At 42.2% G+C, this 20,811-nt stretch overlaps 1 protein-coding gene across 7 annotated transcripts in view; it reads right to left on the bottom strand.

The window, feature by feature from the left end:
* LOC117403365 (rho guanine nucleotide exchange factor 10-like) overlaps nt 1–20,811 on the bottom strand; it is a 101,485-nt gene that overhangs the window by 21,078 nt on the left and 59,596 nt on the right. For all 7 annotated transcript variants that reach the window (XM_059024240.1, XM_034005458.3, XM_059024243.1 and 4 more), the window contains 6 exons: nt 15,977–16,104; nt 15,500–15,600; nt 14,853–14,974; nt 10,426–10,512; nt 10,087–10,310; nt 788–945 (listed from right to left, as the gene is read on the bottom strand). In XM_059024240.1, coding sequence (XP_058880223.1) covers nt 788–945; nt 10,087–10,310; nt 10,426–10,512; nt 14,853–14,974; nt 15,500–15,600; nt 15,977–16,104 — 820 coding nt within the window. The remainder of the gene's footprint in view (nt 1–787; nt 946–10,086; nt 10,311–10,425; nt 10,513–14,852; nt 14,975–15,499; nt 15,601–15,976; nt 16,105–20,811) is intronic.

The raw sequence follows: 20,811 nt of genomic DNA on the forward strand, positions 1-20,811 counted from the left end.
AGGTGGAGCAACAGGGTCGCAGGTGAGGTCTGTAATGGCTTAGTGATTATAACAGTGAAAGTATTAGACTCAGTTTTGAGATATGTTATTGTTTGAGGCACATTGTGATAAGATAGTAGGCTAATGCTGTATAGTAATACTCAGCAAATAAAGTTAGCATAGCCATATATTCTCTCTCTATATGGCATGCATTAATTTATTATTTTATCAGGTGAATGAAGCACCCAGGTACGAGCAGCAGCACAGACACAGGAGAGGCAGGCAGAGCACGTAAGCGTGCATGTGCTCATGCTTGTAGTGCCAGGGTTATTGGTAGCTTACAGTAAGGCTGGGATAGGTTATAATTCAGGTTATTAGTAATTCTATAGCAGGGATGTCAAACCAGCTTCCAGGAGGGACACTTTATCATAGTGTTTTGAGTGTATACCAGCCAACTTCATGTAAATCACATTGTCCTCAATTCATGTCCAGCATTCATTTCCAGCCACCAGATGTGACCATTTAACAGCTGTCTCCTAAAAAAATTTCCCGGGTGGGTATGCCCCCGAACCCCCCTAGCAACCGTGACTCCGCCCCCCTAAATAATTGTGTCCCCACCAATGTTCAAACCAAACCTACGCCCTTGCGCTAGGCTAACCAAATCAACCACTGCCAATACAAGCTAATAAAATTAAAAAAATTTCAGAGCGCTATGAAAGCGTGAAACCTTGGTTAATGTGTTTAATATTTACACACACACACGCACACACACAGTGCTACAGTAAGTTGCTGCTATCCAGTAACTAACCTTCTCTTTTGGTGTAGATTGCAATGGCTCCACTCACTAGGCCAGCATACAGGCACTCAGACTTATACGTGAGATTCATAACCGTTGATTTGTCTGGTGTGAAGAAATGTTGAAGACGCACTTTCTTGGAACGTTGACTACTTTTATAAACTGATATGCTGGGGAATTGAAAAAAAAAAATACAATAAGGCATATAAATAGTTACATTTTTTATAAAGTTTAAATTAAATGTATCATTGATAATCAATTAGAAACTCAATGTATGTAAGCAAACAAACATAAATAACAAATTACATTACTTTACATGTGTCCTTATCATCACCAACACCCACATAATTTGGAATAAATTCTCAACTTAAATGCCTCAAGTTTTTCAAGAACTTAACATGGTTCAATAGCTCAGCTAAATAAGGTAGGTCTAAGTACCATGAAACAGAATGACAACCTTGTGGTAAAACAATGTCAGTGTAGGATACCAAAAATTAATCTATTTCTATATACAGGTAGTGGACACAAAAATGGAAACACCTGGGTAAATGAGGGACACCAAGTATATTGAAAGCAAGGGCTTCCACACAGGTGTGGCTCATGCGTTGATTAAGCAAATAACATCCCAACATGCTTAGGGTCATGGTTGCCTATAATTATAGCTAGCATGGGTGCAAGAGGAGACCTCAGTGACTTTGAAAGAGGGGTGATTGTTGGAGCACGTTTGGCAGAAGCTTCAGTGACCAAGACAGCTCAACTTGCTGATGTTTCACGAGCAACGGTGTCTAAGGTGATGTCGGCATGGAACTCCGAGGGAAAGACATCATCAGCAAAGGGCAGCAGTGGGCGGAAGTGCATACTCCAGGATCGTGATATCCGTGCATTAATTCGAAGTGCAAGGCAAAACAGGCGAGCAACTGCAGATCAAGTGACTGCAAATTTCAACCTGGGGCGCGAGCAGCCAGTTTCATCAAAAATGGTCTGCCGAGAACTCCACAGAGTGGGATACCATAGTGGCCCAACGCTCTATTAAGTGACTTTACATTGCCGTTTCCATTTTTTTGTCTGATAGATGTAAGACCACCTTACGTAGTCCTACTATTACTACAGACACACTAACTCTGCCTGTAGCAAAACAAAACCAAACCAACATTTACTACAGTACGATACCAGTACAAGCAAAACTCTTTTAAAATAATATTCAGACCCTACAGTAGTTATTATAGGCTAGTGACTTTGCGTTGTGTTATTTTCTTATTTCTTAATTTAGTTTTAAAATAAAAGTAATTCAACCTTTTGATATTTTGCGGGTGATCAAACACAGTTTTATTGTTTTTCCTTCTTTTGTTGGTGCAGTCACATCCAGACAGTCATCCAGTCTTCACAACAGAAAACAAAAACATTCCTTATGCAACAGATGTAAAACACTAAAATGTATTTAAAAGAGATCTTCCAAAATAAAATACAAATGCTCACCATTCCTGTATAACCATAAATCAAAACTACTTCATATCACTGCATCATAAATCACAAATCATAAAATAACATGTTTTGACAACAAATATAAATCAAAGGGTGTTTAACAGGTACTTATTAATTAATATCAAATGATAATAACAACGGATGGCAATTTTAAAGTAAGATTTGAACATAGATAAAAAGGGAGTATCATTCCATGTGGCTTACCTTCACAACAGAAAACAAAAACATTGACCTCTGACATGTGGGAAGTCACAATAGAATAGAGGGTACAATAAGACATTTCCACAGGGGGTCTCAATTAAACCAGCTCCCCCTGGTGGTAACAAACAGAAACTGTACTCTAGGCTACATCCACCCCCTCTTCGGGTGATGGCGTCCTCGACATCAAATTAACTTGAGTTAAGTAGCACAACTTTGTACAACATGTCAGTCACATAAATGGTGTTCATTTCAGTTAAACAGCTGTTTCTTTTCTAAGCACCCTTTGTCTAACTTTATGCCATATTTTCCGCCCTCTCTCTATTTTTTGTGTGTTGGTCTCAAAAACGGGGATTGCTTGCCTATATGCTAATTTCTTTGGGGGGTGTCTTTCTCTTAAGGGATACCTTCTCAGGGGTTCAAGTGGCTGTGAGCGGGTAGCACTCACTGGGGCCTGATCTAAATTTGTAGACTGCTGCAGTCTAAACTCAATCTGTCTTTTCTGTGTGGTCAGGTTGGACACAGTTTCTTCAACATCTTGAGTGAGTGGGGTGCTCACTGTGGTATCTCCATCAAGGATTTCCTTTCCAGGTGTTCCCTCTGTGCTTTCATCAGAATCAACATCAGATTTGTAAGCTTCTTTCTGATCATCAGCCAGGTCAGTCAGTTCTTCAGAGGGTCTGCTAGGCTGAGGAGAACTTGGTGGACTTGTAATGACCTCTACATCAACATCAGACTCACTGTCAGACGCATCACTCTCAGAGACTTCACTTTCTGATGGTCTGACTCCATCATTTTGTGTTCGCTCTCGCTCCATTGGGAAGAACATACACTGGGTCAGAAGGTTGCGGTGTACCACACGTTCCTTCTCACCATCTTCAGAGCGCACAACGTACACTGGGATGCCAGGCTGTTTTTTTACAACCACATAGGGCTGGGACTCCCATCTATCAGCCAATTTCTGCCTCCCTTCAACATGGCAATTTTTGATTAGCACTCTATCCCCTCGCTGAAATTGGCAATCTCTGGCCTTGCGATCATATTGCTCCTTCTGTTGTTCTTTTGCATGCCTAGACATCTGGTTAGCCTGATTGAAAGCAAAGGACAAGCAATCATGAAGGTTTTGTACAAACTCACTGTATTCCACAGGCTCTTCACCAGAGGACAATCCAAAAATCACATCAATTGGGAGTCTAGGGTGCCTTCCAAACATCAAAAAGTAAGGTGCGTATCCTGTTGAATCATGCTGTGTGCAGTTATACGCATGTGTCATGGCATCAACATAGTCGTGCCAATTGGTTTTGAGATTTGGAGCCAGTGTGCCTAACATATTCATGATGGTTCGATTAAATCGTTCTGTAGTCCCGTTACCTTGAGGGTGATAGGGAGAGGTCCGTGTCTTGGAGATGCCGGTGATCTTGCATAACTCTCCCACTACCGCGCTCTCAAAGTTGCGACCTTGGTCAGCATGAATTCTGGCCGGAAACCCAAATCTACACAGGAAATTTCGCCACAGCACTTTGGCAACCGTACTTGCTTTTTGGTCTTTCGTGGGATATGCTTGCGCAAACCGGGAGAAGTGATCTGTGACTACAAGCAGGTTTTCAATTCCACCTCTAGATTTCTCTAATGTTAAAAAATCAATGCAGATGAGCTCCATAGGGGCATTTGTATGGATACTCACTAAAGGTGCTCTGGGACCTGCAGTGGGAGTTTTTCGAAGACAACACCTCTCACATCGTTCACACCAGTCTTTGATCTCAGTGTGCATTCGAGGCCAGTAGAATCTTGCGCGAATTAAAGCAAATGTTCTGTCCAAGCCCAGATGGCCTGAATCATCATGCAGAGCCTTCTTTGCAACCACTCTCAGTTTCTCTGGCAGAACTAACTGGTCTACTGCATTTCTCTGTACATCCCTAATTTTGCGGTACAAGATTCCATCCTTTACCACTAACCTCCTCCACTCTTTTAGGAGCAAGCGGATCCGCTCTCCCTCAACCAGTCTTTCACTTCGTCTAGGCTTGATGCCCTGTGTCTTGTAGTATAGCGCTCTTCCTATCACGGGATCTTCTCTCTGGGCTACCCTTACCTCCTGTTTAGTCATTGCTGGTAAAACATCAGTTCCAGAACCCATAAAGGCCTCAGGAGGACAGACCGGTGACTGTTCAGACTCTGCTTCAGAGTCAGGGACCTTCAGTTCAGGAGATCCAGCCGCATCTGCTGACAGGTTTTGTGGAGAAGTTACACATGTCTTCACGGTTTGCATATAAGTGTGTTGCAAAGAGGTACGAAGAACTTCAGCTACATCCTGCCTTGGCATTCTAGACAGACCATCCGCGTTTGCATTAGAATTCCCACGTCTATACTGAATGTCAAAATCAAACATGGCTAGTTGTGAAACCCAGCGTTGGCCAGTGGCATCCAGTTTGGCAGAGGTCATGACATACTTAAGTGGATTGTTATCTGTAAGAACAGAGAATTTGTGTCCATAAAGATGGTCATAAAACTTATCTGTTACTGCCCACTTTAGGGCCAGAAACTCAAGTTTGTGTGCGGGATAGCGAGTTTCAGCTGGACTCAGACCCCTACTTGCATAAGCGATCACTCTTTCACAACCATACTGGATTTGAGCTAGTACCGCACCAAGACCTTCTCCCGAAGCATCGACCTGGAGTAAAAAAGGTAAGTTGTAGTCAGCATAGCCAAGCACTGGTGCTGTGGTAAGCTTTTCCTTCAACATCTGAAAGGCTTTCTCGTGTTCCTCTCTCCAACAGAAAAGGGGTTCAGGAACAGCAGGCTTCTTAGGCCCTCTTTTCTTTCTGCGGGGATCCCCAGACGTCAGGCGGTACAGTGGTGCAGCAGCCGCTGCATATCCCTCCATAAATCTTCTGTAGTAGCCACAGAAACCTAGGAACTGCAGGACTTCTCTACGGTTGGCTGGCCTCTTCCAGTCTCTCACCTTACTAATTTTTTCTGGATCAGTCATAATCCCTTTAGCAGATACTACATGACCTAAATACTGCACTTCTTTTCTAAGCAGATGGCATTTTTGGGGTTTTAGCTTTAGACCATGCTCACGTAGTCTATCAAATACCAACTGAAGTCTTTCCAGATGTTCTTCAAAGGTCTTAGAAAACACTACGATATCATCGAGGTAAATAAGTAGACTAGCAAAATTCATATCACCCAGACAACACATCATTAGCCGTTGGAAAGTTGAGGGAGCGTTTTGCAAACCGAAGGGCATTCTATTTGCTTCATATAGTCCCATTGGGGTACTGAATGCAGTTTTATATTTGTCCTTCTCTGCAACTTCCACCTGCCAATAGCCTGAGATTAGGTCCAGCGTGGAAAAGTATTTAGCCTGTCCCAAAGCCTCCAGTGCCTCCTCAATCCTAGGGAGAGGAAATGCATCTCTGGTACTACGCAAATTTAGCTTCCTGTAGTCGACACAGATCCTCAAAGACCCATCCTTTTTGGTGACCACAACAATGGGGGATGCAAATGGGCTTTTGCTCGGGCGAATCACTCCTGCCGCCTCCATATCAGTGATGGTCTTCCTTACCTCCTGATACTGTGAGGGAGGTATTTTCCGGTATGGTAGACGGAATGGTTCTGGGTCGACTAAGGGGATCTCATGCTGCACTGTCTTGGTGTGGCCATAGTCAAATGGGTGCTGGGAGAAGACATCAGAGTTCTTCCTTAGGAGACCCTCAAGCTGGGTAAGCTGCCCTTCATTATCCGTCACGGACCGGCTTAGATCAACAGAGAGCATCCAATCTTCCCTCATTCCACTGTTGGCTGCAGTTTGACTTTGGCAAGCCCCAAATGACTTGACCTCTTTGTGTGGGCCCTTATCCCTCGGACCTCGTAGGGCTTGTTGCTGGGGTTCAATCTGGCTGGTCATCTTACCAACGCCTGTGGTCTCCTGGATGTCTTGTATTAAAAAGACATCAGCAAGGTAGGTGTTAGGTTTAATAACCGCTGGCTTTGCAGACAGGTTTAACACTCGAACAGGCACATATCCATTCTTTATATTCATCAGTACACGGCCAATGGCGAGTCCCCCTGGAGTTTTCAGTGCATTTTGGCCTTCAATGAGCGCTGTATAAGGAGCCCTGCTAGGTCCTTTTGGAGCTTTGCACACCACATGTGCTTCTTCTCCGGCTGGAATGACGCATACTCTGTGACTGGCGTATCTCACCGAGCCTACCCTGCCTTCAACTCCTCCTTGCTCCGTCTTACCAACCTCCAGGAAGGCGGAGTACCATTCTGGGTGCTGTTGCTTCACCGCAGCAAGATAATTTCTCCCATGGCTAGCCTGCAAGTGCCTCCTACTGGCCCGAATGACATTCGTTCCGATGAGCAGTGGAACCTCCATTCGATACTCTGTGGCAGGAACAACAAAAGCAGGTACATTTTCATACACTTTATCCAAGAATTTAAGTGTGAGCAGCAACACACCATAGTGAGGAACCTGCTGCCCTCCAGCTCCTTCAATGGGAACGTCTGAGGACTCCCTCTTCTGCTTGCACAGATATGAATGCTGGCGACAAAACTCATCTGTAATGGTAGACACTTGTGAACCAGAATCAATAAGAGCTCTACACACAGTTCCATTGACTTTTACATTTCCTTCATTACTAGGCCCTATCAATGGTGTGCTACTTGTATCCTGTATAAAGCTTTGCATTGGTTTCTCAGTATGAGGACTTCGCTGGTTGCCTGTAGATGCCCCGTCTGCCACAGGCTCTAGGAGTTTAAAGGATACACACCCTGCTCTACATTGTCAGCCTTATTGCCACCATCCTCAGGTAAGATGGTTCTACATAAACGTGAAACATGTCCGGGTTTTCCACAGCGGTAACAGACTAATCCAGCACTCTTGTGTGCATTGTCTTTGCTCTTCAAGAATGGTGGTGGCATTTGTGCTGTAACAGGAGAGCTCACAGTCACGTTGGTTTCCAGTCTTGACAGCCTTGCCATTTGCTCTTCTTGACTTAGTGCCAGTCTTTTCACAAGCTCAGTCAATTCAGACAGTTCCGAGTTGTGCCTAGATTGTGTGATTGGAGTACCCTTGCTGTTGCACTGTGATGTCTCACTGAATGCTGCAGCATGAACCTGGTTTAGGGTTTTCTTTGGTTTTGTCTGAGAAAATTTTTTAGACTCCCGAGATAAGTTTCGGAGTTCAGCTTGCAGCTCTCGGAAGCTAAGCAGTCTGGGCTTCATTGGTGCAACTCTCAAATAGACTTCTTCATCGTGCAGTCCTCTCAGGAATTGACGTGTTAATTTACCATCCCGGTCTGGAAAGGGGTTGTTCCTATTCTGTGTTTCTTCCACTGAGCGTAACACAGCATCCAATGCTATGGCATAAGAGCAGGCTGACTCTCCCGGTTTCTGACTTCGTTCATAGAAGTCTGCCAGAGGGTCTAGTGACAGCTGAGTCTCGCTGTATTCCGCTCTGAGCTCTTCAAATGCTCTGCTTGGCGTCTGCTCGCTCACTGGTATGTTCAGGACAAGCTTTCTGGCTTCCCCACTCAGATGCCTCACTACAGTTGCAAAACGAAGATTGGGAGGCATTGCTCCTGCATCAAGGAGGTACTGTATATCCCTGATCCAATCTTCAATTAACACTTTACTGTCTGCATTTCCACTAAAGACTGGTACATTTTTCACTTGATGCGATGATGTAAGAGTGTAAAGTGGGGCAGGTGAATGAAAAGAAGCATTCATTACAGGGGTGTTAAACAATGGGGACGCCCGCTGCTGGCTTCCACTGGGGTTCATGGGAAACTGACAGGGATAGGCTGGAATTCTTGGATCATAATGTAACTCCTGATGCTGTTCGGGTTTGACATCCTCTGCTCTGATCCAGTTGGTGCGGTGTTGATCATGGGCATCTTGGGCAATTGCTGGCCTTGTTGTGGGTGAGTAGCCTACTGTGGAAGTAATATTGGCATTTGGCAAAAAGTTTACCACCTTGGGCCTAACTGCACTCTGAGGAAAGGGACTACCAACAAACAAGTGCTCCACGGCCACCGAAATATCATCCCTGGCTCTTGTCTCTAATCCCCTACCCTGTTCATGGTCATTGCTTGCCTGACCTTGAGGTGTTTGTGCATAGCCTTGAGGTAGCCATGGGGTACCAGGCATTTGCTGCCCCCCTCCTTGTGGGTTAAAAGTAGAGCTAACCTCAGGGTGCTGCATATCTTACACTGTATTACACGATTACACAAGAGAAATAAACAGTACAGTATGATACAATTACTGAAGTATATAGATTAGTATATAGTATACATATATTTAATACCGTACTTAATTGCCCCAACTTTAAAATCAGTTTAGGTAATGTGTGCCACACTCAATATCAGACCTCTAAATATTATACAGATACAAGGCTTGCTATATTCTATTAATAAAGAGAGATATTGCTATTGCAATTGTGTGATAATCTTTGCAACTATACAGTAAGCAGATATAGGTTTATGTGTTTGTAAGGTGGGTTTGACACTCAAACCTGACAATTGCACCATTCAGCTTCTGGGATTCCAGCAACGAGGTGTTGGCGTTGAAGTCCAGGTTGTGAAGGGATCCCTCAAAGGTAAAGCAGTGATGTGGGGAATGCTGGCTTGGTTAGGCTCCCTCTGACACCACGGTCCATCGTTGTAACAACATAAAACTGTGTTGATCTTTTTTTTTTTTTTTTTTTTTTTTTTTTTTTTTTTTTTTTATATATATAATTTTTTTAATATATATATATTATTTTATTTATTTGAACCCGCATACAGTTAGGTCACGGCACCAGATGTAAGACCACCTTACGTAGTCCTACTATATTACTACAGACACACTAACTCTGCCTGTAGCAAAACAAAACCAAACCAACATTTACTACAGTACGATACCAGTACAAGCAAAACTCTTTTAAAATAATATTCAGACCCTACAGTAGTTATTATAGGCTAGTGACTTTGCGTTGTGTTATTTTCTTATTTCTTAATTTAGTTTTAAAATAAAAGTAATTCAACCTTTTGATATTTTGCGGGTGATCAAACACAGTTTTATTGTTTTTCCTTCTTTTGTTGGTGCAGTCACATCCAGACAGTCATCCAGTCTTCACAACAGAAAACAAAAACATTCCTTATGCAACAGATGTAAAACACTAAAATGTATTTAAAAGAGATCTTCCAAAATAAAATACAAATGCTCACCATTCCTGTATAACCATAAATCAAAACTACTTCATATCACTGCATCATAAATCACAAATCATAAAATAACATGTTTTGACAACAAATATAAATCAAAGGGTGTTTAACAGGTACTTATTAATTAATATCAAATGATAATAACAACGGATGGCAATTTTAAAGTAAGATTTGAACATAGATAAAAAGGGAGTATCATTCCATGTGGCTTACCTTCACAACAGAAAACAAAAACATTGACCTCTGACATGTGGGAAGTCACAATAGAATAGAGGGTACAATAAGACATTTCCACAGGGGGTCTCAATTAAACCAGCTCCCCCTGGTGGTAACAAACAGAAACTGTACTCTAGGCTACATATACATTAATACATATATTATTTAAAAAATACAATTATGTTAACAAGAATGCTTTTGCATTACCTCCCTTCCTCCATGCCCAGGCATATGGTGGGGGAATCTGTTGCTTTTCCTGCTGCAGGTTCAGGGTCGGGACATGTTTCTGGCACCTCCTGCTTGTCTTCATTTATGATGTGCACCATGGACACAATCCGAGACTCCACATTAAAACATTCAGTAACTTTGGGGTTTGAATTATGGAGCGTCACAATGGATATCTGTCCCATCTGATTGGTGCAACTAGCAACCTATGATAAATGAAGGCAAGGGAGCTGTGTTAGCGTAGAATCGCCTGTGTACAGTAACGCTGAACAGACATTCCAGAAACAGACACCACCAAAAAGATTTCAGGCTTCAACTTACCCATAGACATCCATGTCCCATGGAGAGAGAGTCTGGTACATTATCATAGCCACAGTAAGGCTCAGGGTTATGAACAGCACATGCCACCTTGTAGGAAAGAAGCAGAACACACATTTGATGTTTAAAAAGCAAACTTAAATGTTATCAACATGTAATGCACAATCAATATGTAATACATTAAAGCTCAAACGTGTTTATTCTTCCAGGACAAAGTGGGCACCAATTTTGATTTTACCATGCGTCACAAAGATGGCTTTGTGGTGACGTCAGACTAGGAAATGGACACACACAGTACTACGGGGATGAATCGCTGGTGCGCGTATTTATTGAAAATAAAATCTTAAAACAAAACACTTTGTAAACAAAAAGGCAAAGGCACGATGGCCAAAACAAACAGACAACACACAGTGAACAAATAGCAATTGTTTACTTTTAGTATCTCAGTTCTTCTTGTCTCGTTCCTCCTCTTAACAACCCAGCCCCATTCAGCCAAAGCTGCAGGTTTTTATACATGTGACCATCTCCAGATTAGCAATATATTAAATCAACCTGGAGATGGCCACATTCTGCACGAGAGTTTTTATTTTGCTTGGCCGACAGTCAATTTATCAATAATCATTAACTGCTGACCACACATTCTCACGAGCTACCTGACAGAGAAGGAGCTGCTAATCCTGCCTCTGCCAGACCACATTTAAACGCAGCCATAAGACATTTTAAATCACTCGTGCTACATAACCCAAACAATGCAAATTAACACAAAATACACACAGGGGCGGGGTGTACCCAGTCACACCATGATTTACCAAACTTATTGTGATGTGCAAGTCTTTGCTAGGCTTTTACACAATATACTGCATTGAACTTTTGTAAAGCTGCTGAACATTAGGTTATTATCACAACCCTGGTTCCCTGAAATAGATATGTAACCATTACCAAATAGGTATTTACCTCCTAAAGACCCGAAACCTGAATATGATATAACAAAGCTGCTCAGCCGAGCCTGTGACGCAGTCATGCCCGCCCCCAATGGCATAAAGGACTGCGTGCACAGATCTCAGCTTCATTTTCCCTTCAAGCCTGCTGCAGTCATGGACGCAGGGACCTTGAAGGTTAATGGTTACATTTCTATTTCAGGGAAACATGTGGCATTTCTATTTCAGGGAACCAGGGTTCCTGTGGGTGCATGACTGATGTTAGTCTCGCCTCGAAAGGGAGGGGGACCGTGCATGAACTGCAGCGAGCAGCTGGTCTGAATGGTAGTAAGCACCCAGATGTCTGTGGTGCACTGACGCCAATACTCCAGATAGCTCCCTAAAAATGGGCCCTGGGCCTGTGGCAGCAAACTCCTAGGGCTGCTGCATGGCTTGCGGCTTGGCCTGAGGCTTTTGCCTCTGCGCCGGGCGGCAAAACCTACTGTAGCCTCCGCAGCAAGTAGTCGCGGGCCGATTCTGAACACCACCTCTGGCAGCTGGCACAGCCAACTGTGCCGGTCTTTGAGGCTGCTGTGGCCGAAGGCACCAATTTGCCACTGGTTTGCACACTGGGGGTGGTCGCACCAGCTCCTTCGTGGATTCATGCACGTGGTAAGAGAACTGCAGCATCTCGTCCACAGCGGGACCAAAGGTATGCCATGGTGTAATAGGGGCATCTAACAGCGGTGGCACAGCCAAGTTTCTACCTACAGCCTGTTCAGTCTTGACAGACAGAGCAGATTCTTATTAACCAGGCGCAGCTCATCCAGTTGTGGTGATGAGGGCCTGTGTCTGTCAGAGGGGGAACTCAGCAAATAGGACTAGTAGGCTACCAAAATACTACTAAATTTGTCCAGCCGTGCAGCAAATGCACTGGCTGAATAGGCACATTTGAGGATCACCTCCAAGACCCAACACTGCATGTTGGGTCAGATAGTATCCTTGGACGAGCGCTAAATTTGGCATCTGTACCAATGCAACAATTGAAGCCTCCACAGGTGGAAATTGGGCCAGGACCAGCTTCTCTGCATCATGCACCCTATATGTGTCCATAGATCGGGAAACAGCAGGAGCTATAGTCGGGTGACCCCAGGATGACTGGATGTCAAGGCCTTCTGTAGGCCAGGGCACTTGCAAGACTGGGATGTCCACCTGTGCAAGCTACTGGCAAAACCACTCAGTCAGTACTCACAAGAGACTGAAGGAAGCCTGCTAGTTAGAATGAACAAACAGTCTTCATAATGGTGCTGCAAAAGCTGTCACCAAAACGGCATCAAGATACTGTGGTAGAGATTGCAAGCAATTACAACTAAAGCAGCCTCTTGGTCCTGTGCAGTGCTGCTGAGCCCAGCAGCTGATGTCACTACACGTGTGCCACAGCACATGCTGCAGACAGGCCTGCGCTTAGTCTCTGTCAAAACAGAATGAGAAAAGAAAAATATTTTTCTCAACAAAACAGAGTAATTAACAATTACTTTAATTACACAAACCGGCTCGTAATTTGGGCTGAAAAACTAGGGCTTCTCCGATTATTAGATGAAAACGGACCGATTCTCAGATACATTTTTTTAAAATGTAATTATGCAGTTCTATTTTTGTATATAAAATAAAATCAACCAATAGAAGATCTGCATTTTCTCTGTGACAGTCCAATCATAAGTGAGCAGAGGCGGGACAAACAGTTGAAGGTCTTTAGTAGATTTAACCAATGGGAGAGTCAAAGATCTGCCCCTTGTTATACAGGTGTCCAATCATGAGTGAGCAGAGGCGGGACATAAATATGTTGGGATAGGTTCCATGCATAGCTAAATTTCGCGCAATATTGCTTAGTATAGAGACAGTTATGGAGAATTATATTGAGAACTTCAAAGCAATATTTCAAATTGCTTTTTACAAATTAAAGACATTGTAGTCGATTTGGTTACGAATCAATTTTCAAGAGCTTTCTCAGAAAAAATGGAGGTGTACACCAGAAATACCTGAAGGCACCAATTCTTCAAAAAGAGGCAATTATGATTTCTGACTACGACAGCATTAAGCAATCACTTAGCCACAGTTTTCTCGGGTACCTGTAACAACATTCCCAATGGCTTAATCTCTTCGGTGCCTCAGGTTCTGCTAGATTCAGAAGTATAAGGAAGTCAAGTATGTAGCTATGTAAACAGCTGATGTTCTGTGAAAATGCATTACATTTACTAAAATAAAAAATAATAATAACAATGCTTTTAAAAAGACCAAATACCCATTGGGGCTGGCGGTGGTTAGCGCTACTGCCTCACAGCTCCAGGGTTCTGGGTTCGATTCCGGCCTCAGGGGTCTGTCTGCATGTTCCCCCTGTGTTCGAGTGGGTTTTCTCCGGGTACTCTGGTTTCCTCCCACAGTCCAAAGACATGCTGGCTAGGTGGATTGGCCTCTCTAAATTGCCCATTAGTTGCCCTGCGATGGACTGGCGTCCCATCCAGGGTGTAGTCCTGCCTTGCACCCTGTGTCTGCCGGGTCAGGCTCCGGCTCACCGCAACCCTCTAGGATTCAGGTGTTACAGATAATGGATGGATGGATGGAAATTCCCATTGGCTTATTTTTTAGATTCTATTGATTTTTTAGTTTTACTATACAGGACAGCCACTATAATATTGTTACCTTTATTAAAAATGTGCACAGATAGGGGATCCCGAGTGGCGCATCCAGTAAAGGCGCTCCACGTGGAGTGCAGGATGCGCCCTATAGCCTGGAGATCGCCGGTTCGAATCCAGGCTATGTCATTGCCGACCGTGACTTCCCAGGAGGTAGCGCAAAATTGGCCGAGCGCCACCCGGGTAGGGAGGGCTTAGGTCGACAGGGCAATCCACGGTTCACCGCGGACCAGCGACCCCTGTGGCTGATAGGGTGCCTGCGGGTCTGCAGTGGAGCCATTCAGATCTGTGTTGTCCTCCGGCGCTATAGGTCTGGTGGCTTCGCTGTGGACCAGCAGTGCAAAAAATGACGGCTGGCAGGAACACGTTTCAGCTTCCGTTTCCCGAGTCGCCGGGGAGATGAGGCGGTGAACCGGGATTAATAATAACACAATTGGTGATTCCAAAGTGGGGAGAAAACTGGGGTAAAAATCATTGGCAACGACTAAATTTATAGAAAAAAAAAGTGCACGGATTAATCTACTGAATAATCAACGAATGCCCATAAATTAACCAAACAAAAATTTTAATCGATTGACAGCTCTAGTAAAAACACAACAAATGCAAGTACGTATCTGAATAGGCTCTCCTGTCAGGTCAGTTCTTGAAAGGAAAAATGGCACTGAGATCTGTGCGCGCAGTCCTTTATACCCTCGTGGGGCGGGCGTGACTGTGTCACAGGTTTGGCTGAGCAGCTTTGTTATATCTTCAGGTTTTGGGTCTCTAGGAGGTAAATACCCATTCGGTAATGGTTGCATTTCGTACTTGAAAGGGATCCTACCTTAAACTCCTGTAACTTGGATATAACAACTGGAATCTGCCCAACAAGAAGTGGATGTTTCTGTTTTTTTATCCGATTCCCGTCGTCCTCTGTAAAAAACCATCCCTGCTGGTTTTCCTCCTCTGCAATATAAATAAATGTAAAAGTGATGTGTTTTGGGGAATTTAATACCTATAACAACACAGTTATTACACACAATATTTCTTAGTTACATAAAAGTAGTCATCATGCATGTTAGAGAAAAGGCTAGATGTGAAGAGCCAGGCTTATTTGCATGAGCAGTTATAGAGCCTTTAACACCAGATCATCAGCAGGGTCCAGGTTATAGGACGCATCCTGCACTCACGAGGAGTGCCTTTACTGGATGTGCCACTCGGGATCCCCCCAATATTCATATTTTAAAGCAATGAAGTAATCACTAAGATGCTAAGCAAAAATCTGGCAAAATTCTAAATAAATAATAATAAAAAAGAAATCTAAACTTTACAGCCTTAAAAAAAGGTAAGATCAACTTTATACTAACCAGCCATTTTAAGGAGGGAAAAACAAAATAAAATAAAAAAAATAAAATATCAAGCTCCTTATGGCTACAGCACAATGAATTAAAAAAGGGATCACAATCAGATCCTGGGGAAGGTTAATCTTACCGAGAGCCAGTTTTGCCATCTGCAAACTGCTTATCCAGGATTGTTTGATGGAGGGAGTAAACGTATTAAACACTGCTGTAAAAAATGTAGTGTTTCCTGACCTGCCAAAAAGAGATACAAAACTGTCATTGTTAATCTCTTTAAAGCAAAGGTCACCCAGGCATTACTTGATGCCAATGTAAATCAAATGCATATTTTACATTGCTGTACCATATTGCAGTATGCCAGCTCCAGCAGTTAGGAAAGAAGGGTCATGTTATATTGCTTCATCTATAAAAATACATCAACTGCTAGAAAGGTATTACAAATTGATAGATACACATTGAACAAATGAGCTCAAAAGAATGAACACAGATTTAGCCCAATGTGCCTCTGAATTGATTTTTTCCCCAATTGAGGACTACAATGATCGCTGTGTATACTGTAACCAAATCTCACCATTTTAAATACTGAGCTTATTTAACATTAAGTACTAACTTATCATGCTTTCCAGGGAGTTGGAGTTGAATTCTACATTGATCCGCTGCTCTTATTTCTTCCTCCTTTTTAAATATCAGCCTTTGTAGTCCAGAAATCCAGTCCTGGGCCACTGTCTGATTAAGGTTCTAAAAACATGTAGAAAAGGGATTAATACAATTTGAGAAAAAAAAGGAATAAACTTTACGCCAGTTTAAGACGTTATCCGAAGAAATAAAAAGAGGAATGGAAAAATAATGTGCCATTTGCAATTTCTACTGTAATGCAAAACACATGTGCCAACGAAAGCTTTGACTTGCACAGTGTACATACTTCCATTACAAAGAACCACATTTAAACTGGACCTTGTGTTATTAAAAGTTACACTGCAAAAACATGTTCTTAAGCTCCAGAACAATATTGTGCAGTGATCAGCAGCATCATCCTCCTGTGTCACAATTCCAGCTGAATCTCTTCAATGACAGTCAACAAGTAGCAACTTCATGCGCCAAATGCAACCAGGAATGCTGAGTAGTCAGCCAAAAGAAAAGCAAAAAAAGATTGATTTCAACCTATTTCAATTTACAATGTCTTATCCAAGGAATTACAGCTGCCAAGGTTTAAGTTTCGGAACAAAATAAATATACATGAACTTACCTCGCTTTAAAATTAGAGAACATATTTTGCAGGTCTTTTTATTATTGGAATAAATAGTATATCTTCTTCCCGTTGAGGGTTCAGCTGTGCTGATTGAACATGTCTATGGTAAAAGTACACTACCTAGTATGCAATGTTAATTGGAAACTGGGGCGGGGGGGCGGAGGGGTGGGGGTGTCCAGGAATTCCCCCATCAGAAACACCACCCCAAAAAAGTATTATTTATTTTACTGCTGGTTCTGAAGCTCTTGGATGATTATTTGTTTGTGTTACTGTATCAGTGCATTATATATACAGTATTAAAAATACCATTGATTGGTCATGCAATTTTTATATGACAGATACATTACAGGATAATAGGTTTCAGTTATTGAGACTAAACACTTCTACACATCCAGACCTGTTGTGATCCTATGTTATTGGCAGATTCTAAACATTAAGGGCCTGAAAAGGAGTTTCATTTTTGGTGGAAACAGCAAAATACGCTGAATGTTTCCTCCTGTTAATCCATTAAAAAATATCCTCCTATTTTCTAAAGTGATCCTCTGTTCTACCCGCTGGCAGATCACATTTCATGCGTAATTTTCTGTGGTTCTTGGGAGCTTTAAATGAGTTATGAGCATTTAAGTGGTGTAATCCGACAAAAAAAATGGTTCTGGTTCAAATGTGTTAGCAATACTATAAGCACAGTTGAAATCTGTCCCAAAAAACAAGTCAAAATGCAAATGCATACATGTATATTACATTTTTTAATTTTTTTGTATTATTCTTTCTTATTATGTTTGCATGTAGGCTACACCAGCGGTTTTCAAACTGGGGTATGCATACCCCTGGGGGTACGTGAGCTATAGTCAGGGGGTACGCGAGAAAAATCCTGTAATGGTGGACAAGAATGCATTTTTTACCACGTTGTATTATTTTGCTACTTATCAATCGAATCAACAATGTTTAATCTCCTTTCGAATAAAACCACAGCCCTACTGGAGTACATTTTCTTTGTCGGACGCGGTTAACTCTATAAACACCCAGCTGGCTGCTGACAGTGCGTTGAGCGCTGAGTGCACACATGGCTAATTTACATTCAGCGCATTTTGCCGTTTCCACCAAAAATGAAACCCCTTTTCAAAATCGGGCCCTTAATGTTTAGAATCAGCCAATAACATAGGATACAACAGGTGTGGACATTTAGAAGTGTTTAGTCTCAATAACTGAAACCTATTATCCTGTAATGTATCTGTAATATAAAAATTGCATGATCAATCAATGGTATTTTAAATTTTATTTTATTTCGTTTTTAACAGCAGTTTTCCATTTACAGTACTTGGCTGAACTCTAGCCCGTACCCCGTGTGCCTTCTGAGCCAGCAAATCGATACGCTGTTTTTTTTTTAAATGGCCCGCTTAAAGCTTTTTGTAACAAAATCCTATTGGTTCATTTTTAAATACATAATTACATACCCTCTGTGTATGACTGCACTGTTTTGTAATCCAAGCTTAGTGTTACTGAAATCTGCCCGGCAACATATGACAAATCTGAAACTGAAATACAGTATTCGCTTGCATTCTGATTAAGAGGTTTTACAAGTGTTGCCCTCCCAAAAAAGTGTTCCAGTTAGCCATCATGGGACAAGATGTTAGATGAGGAAAAAGAGCTGTAAAATGTTGTACACTGTTTAAAAAAAAAAAAGTATATAATAGAAATACACAAAACAAACAAACAAACAAACAAAAAAAAAAACATATGTTGTCTTTGCAGAATTTGACATACAACACTGCAGGAAGGCTAGCAGTTGATAGACCTATCGCTCTGGTATTATATAAGCACTGACGCAAACATAGTGCGCCAGCTCACTGTAGGACCTCATCACCAAAGGGCCAGTAGTCTACACTGTGGTATTCCATACGAGGACAGGCCAACAAGGACCGGCTGCCAAACTCCACGCTTCAAACTGTACGCTCTAACTCGAAACCAGATTTGTATATACTTCCTTTTTTCTCTTCTCCTTATTATTTATTTATTATTTATTTCTTAGCAGATGCCCTTATCCAGGGCGACTTACAATTGTTACAAGATATCACATTATTTTTACATACAATTACATTATTTTATACATACAATTACCCATTTATACAGTTGGGTTTTTACTGGAGCAATCTAGGTAAAGTACCTTGCTCAAGGGTACAGCAGCAGTGTCCCCCACCTGGGATTGAACCCACGACCCTCCGGTCAAGAGGCCAGAGCCCTAACCACTACTCCACACATTTCTACTTCCTTTCCTCTACTGCTCCCTACCATGACTATCTTTAATATCCCCGTAATCCTCTCCCCTCATTCCTGTCCTCTGTCTCCTCCCTCCTGGCGCAAATCTAACTCCTCTAATCTCATCTCCCTGCCCCCCACCCCCCCACCCCCCCGCTCTCTCTGGTGCCCTCTGGAACTGCCGCTCGGCTTCCAACAAGGCTGACTTCACCTCTGCCTTTGCCTCCCACCTCTCTCTTGACTTCCTAGCTCTTACTGAAACCTGGATCTCCCCAGATAACACTGCCACTCCGGCCGCCCATTCCTCTCTCTATGTCCTCTCCCACTCTCCTCGCCTCTCTGGACGGGGTGGGGGAACAGGACTTCTGCTCTCTCCCTCCCTATTAGATTCCCTCCCATATTTTCACAGTATTGAACATTGATATTACTTCTTAAAAAGGAGGAGTACGGTAAGTGCACGCCTAGATAGACACGTTGAAAAAGGTATTCTTTACATAAAATTACACGGTCTATAAACTCTCCCCCTTCTCCTTGGACTTTCTTGTGTTTCCTCAATAACAACAGAAGCTGCTACTAATATAGGATCCATGTTGAAAGTCAGGGTGATCTGAAGTGCGGTAACTCTTTTTATACTGGCGTATATAGGTATTGAACATTCTGAAGCAGGTGGAAAGCAAACTGGTGGAAGTTTAAAGTGTCGACCACTTTGATCTTTGGAAAAGACACAGATTTATAGAGAATTATAAATTCAGCCAAAAAGAAAGCGTCTGAATAACTAATTAACCAAACTAGTGGATAGATTACTGCCGTGTTTTCTGCAGCTTTAGAAAATACTCAAAATCAGTGGGAAAAACAGGTGCAGAAAAAACGGTCTAAATAATGGCGTATAGAGCTATCCTCCAGCTTTTTCCTGCAATCAGAATTGAGTATTTTTAAGCAGACCAGTCATTTATTTGATGATGTCTAGACTTGCTACTTTCTGATTTTAAATGGGTAAAGCTCGTTAAATGTCGAATTCCCAAAAATATGAATTCGACTGAAATAAATGTATATATGATAAACGTCAGTAAAGCCACTCTGTATTTTTTTTCTTACCAAAATTATAATTTAGAAATCATCTCTAGTTTGTGTAGTTTTAATACTTGCTGTCTGTCCCATCTCCGTTCCACTCTGAATGGCTAGGGGTCGCTATCAGTCAACTCAATGGCTACTGTAGTTTCACCGTCAGTCATTTCCTCCTGTTATGACAGATCTGTGAGTGAAGCAGCGCTAGAATGCTCTCATTCATTTAAATGACTGTGAATCAAACCTGCACCGACTGTGCACTTTCATTTGCCAGCTACAGCGCCTGTCATTCAAAGCACCTACTTTGAAATTAACAGGTTAAGGTGTAGGTAAGCTTTTGCTATAGGCATATACGGTGACAGTTACTAGTTTGATTTGAAAATGGGGCGCAAGAGGAAAACGCTTAATGAGTATTGTGCACAATACCCTGATCGACAGCTGAAGCCTCCATGTCAGGACGAAGCGAACCCGTCTCCCTTACCTTCAGTGACTCCAGCTGTGCTGAAGCAGGAGAAGGGTGGAGCTCAGACTCCGGATAAGTGCAAGTTAGTTCTGTTCAGCTATCTAATGTTTTTGATCTGTGCATATTATTTTTACTTGTAAATTTATGCTATAAAAATCTGTGTAATGAACTTTTATATTGCATTTTCTACGGCTTATATGAGACCATTTTTAAATTTGTGTAGGATCTTTATCTTTACAAGGTAGCACCGCTGTGAGCAAAAGTTACGTCAAGTAGAATGTTGGTAACCATGGTTTTATCACATGTTGAATATGATAAAGGGGTTTCGCTAATGAGACGTTTCTCAATGCCATAAAAATATTATGGCAAATTTTTTTTTTTTTTTTTTTTTTTTAAGCATAAAGGTCGATTT

Source organism: Acipenser ruthenus, chromosome 5 (genome assembly GCF_902713425.1).
Source record: "Acipenser ruthenus chromosome 5, fAciRut3.2 maternal haplotype, whole genome shotgun sequence".
NCBI classification, from domain to species: domain Eukaryota; kingdom Metazoa; phylum Chordata; class Actinopteri; order Acipenseriformes; family Acipenseridae; genus Acipenser; species Acipenser ruthenus.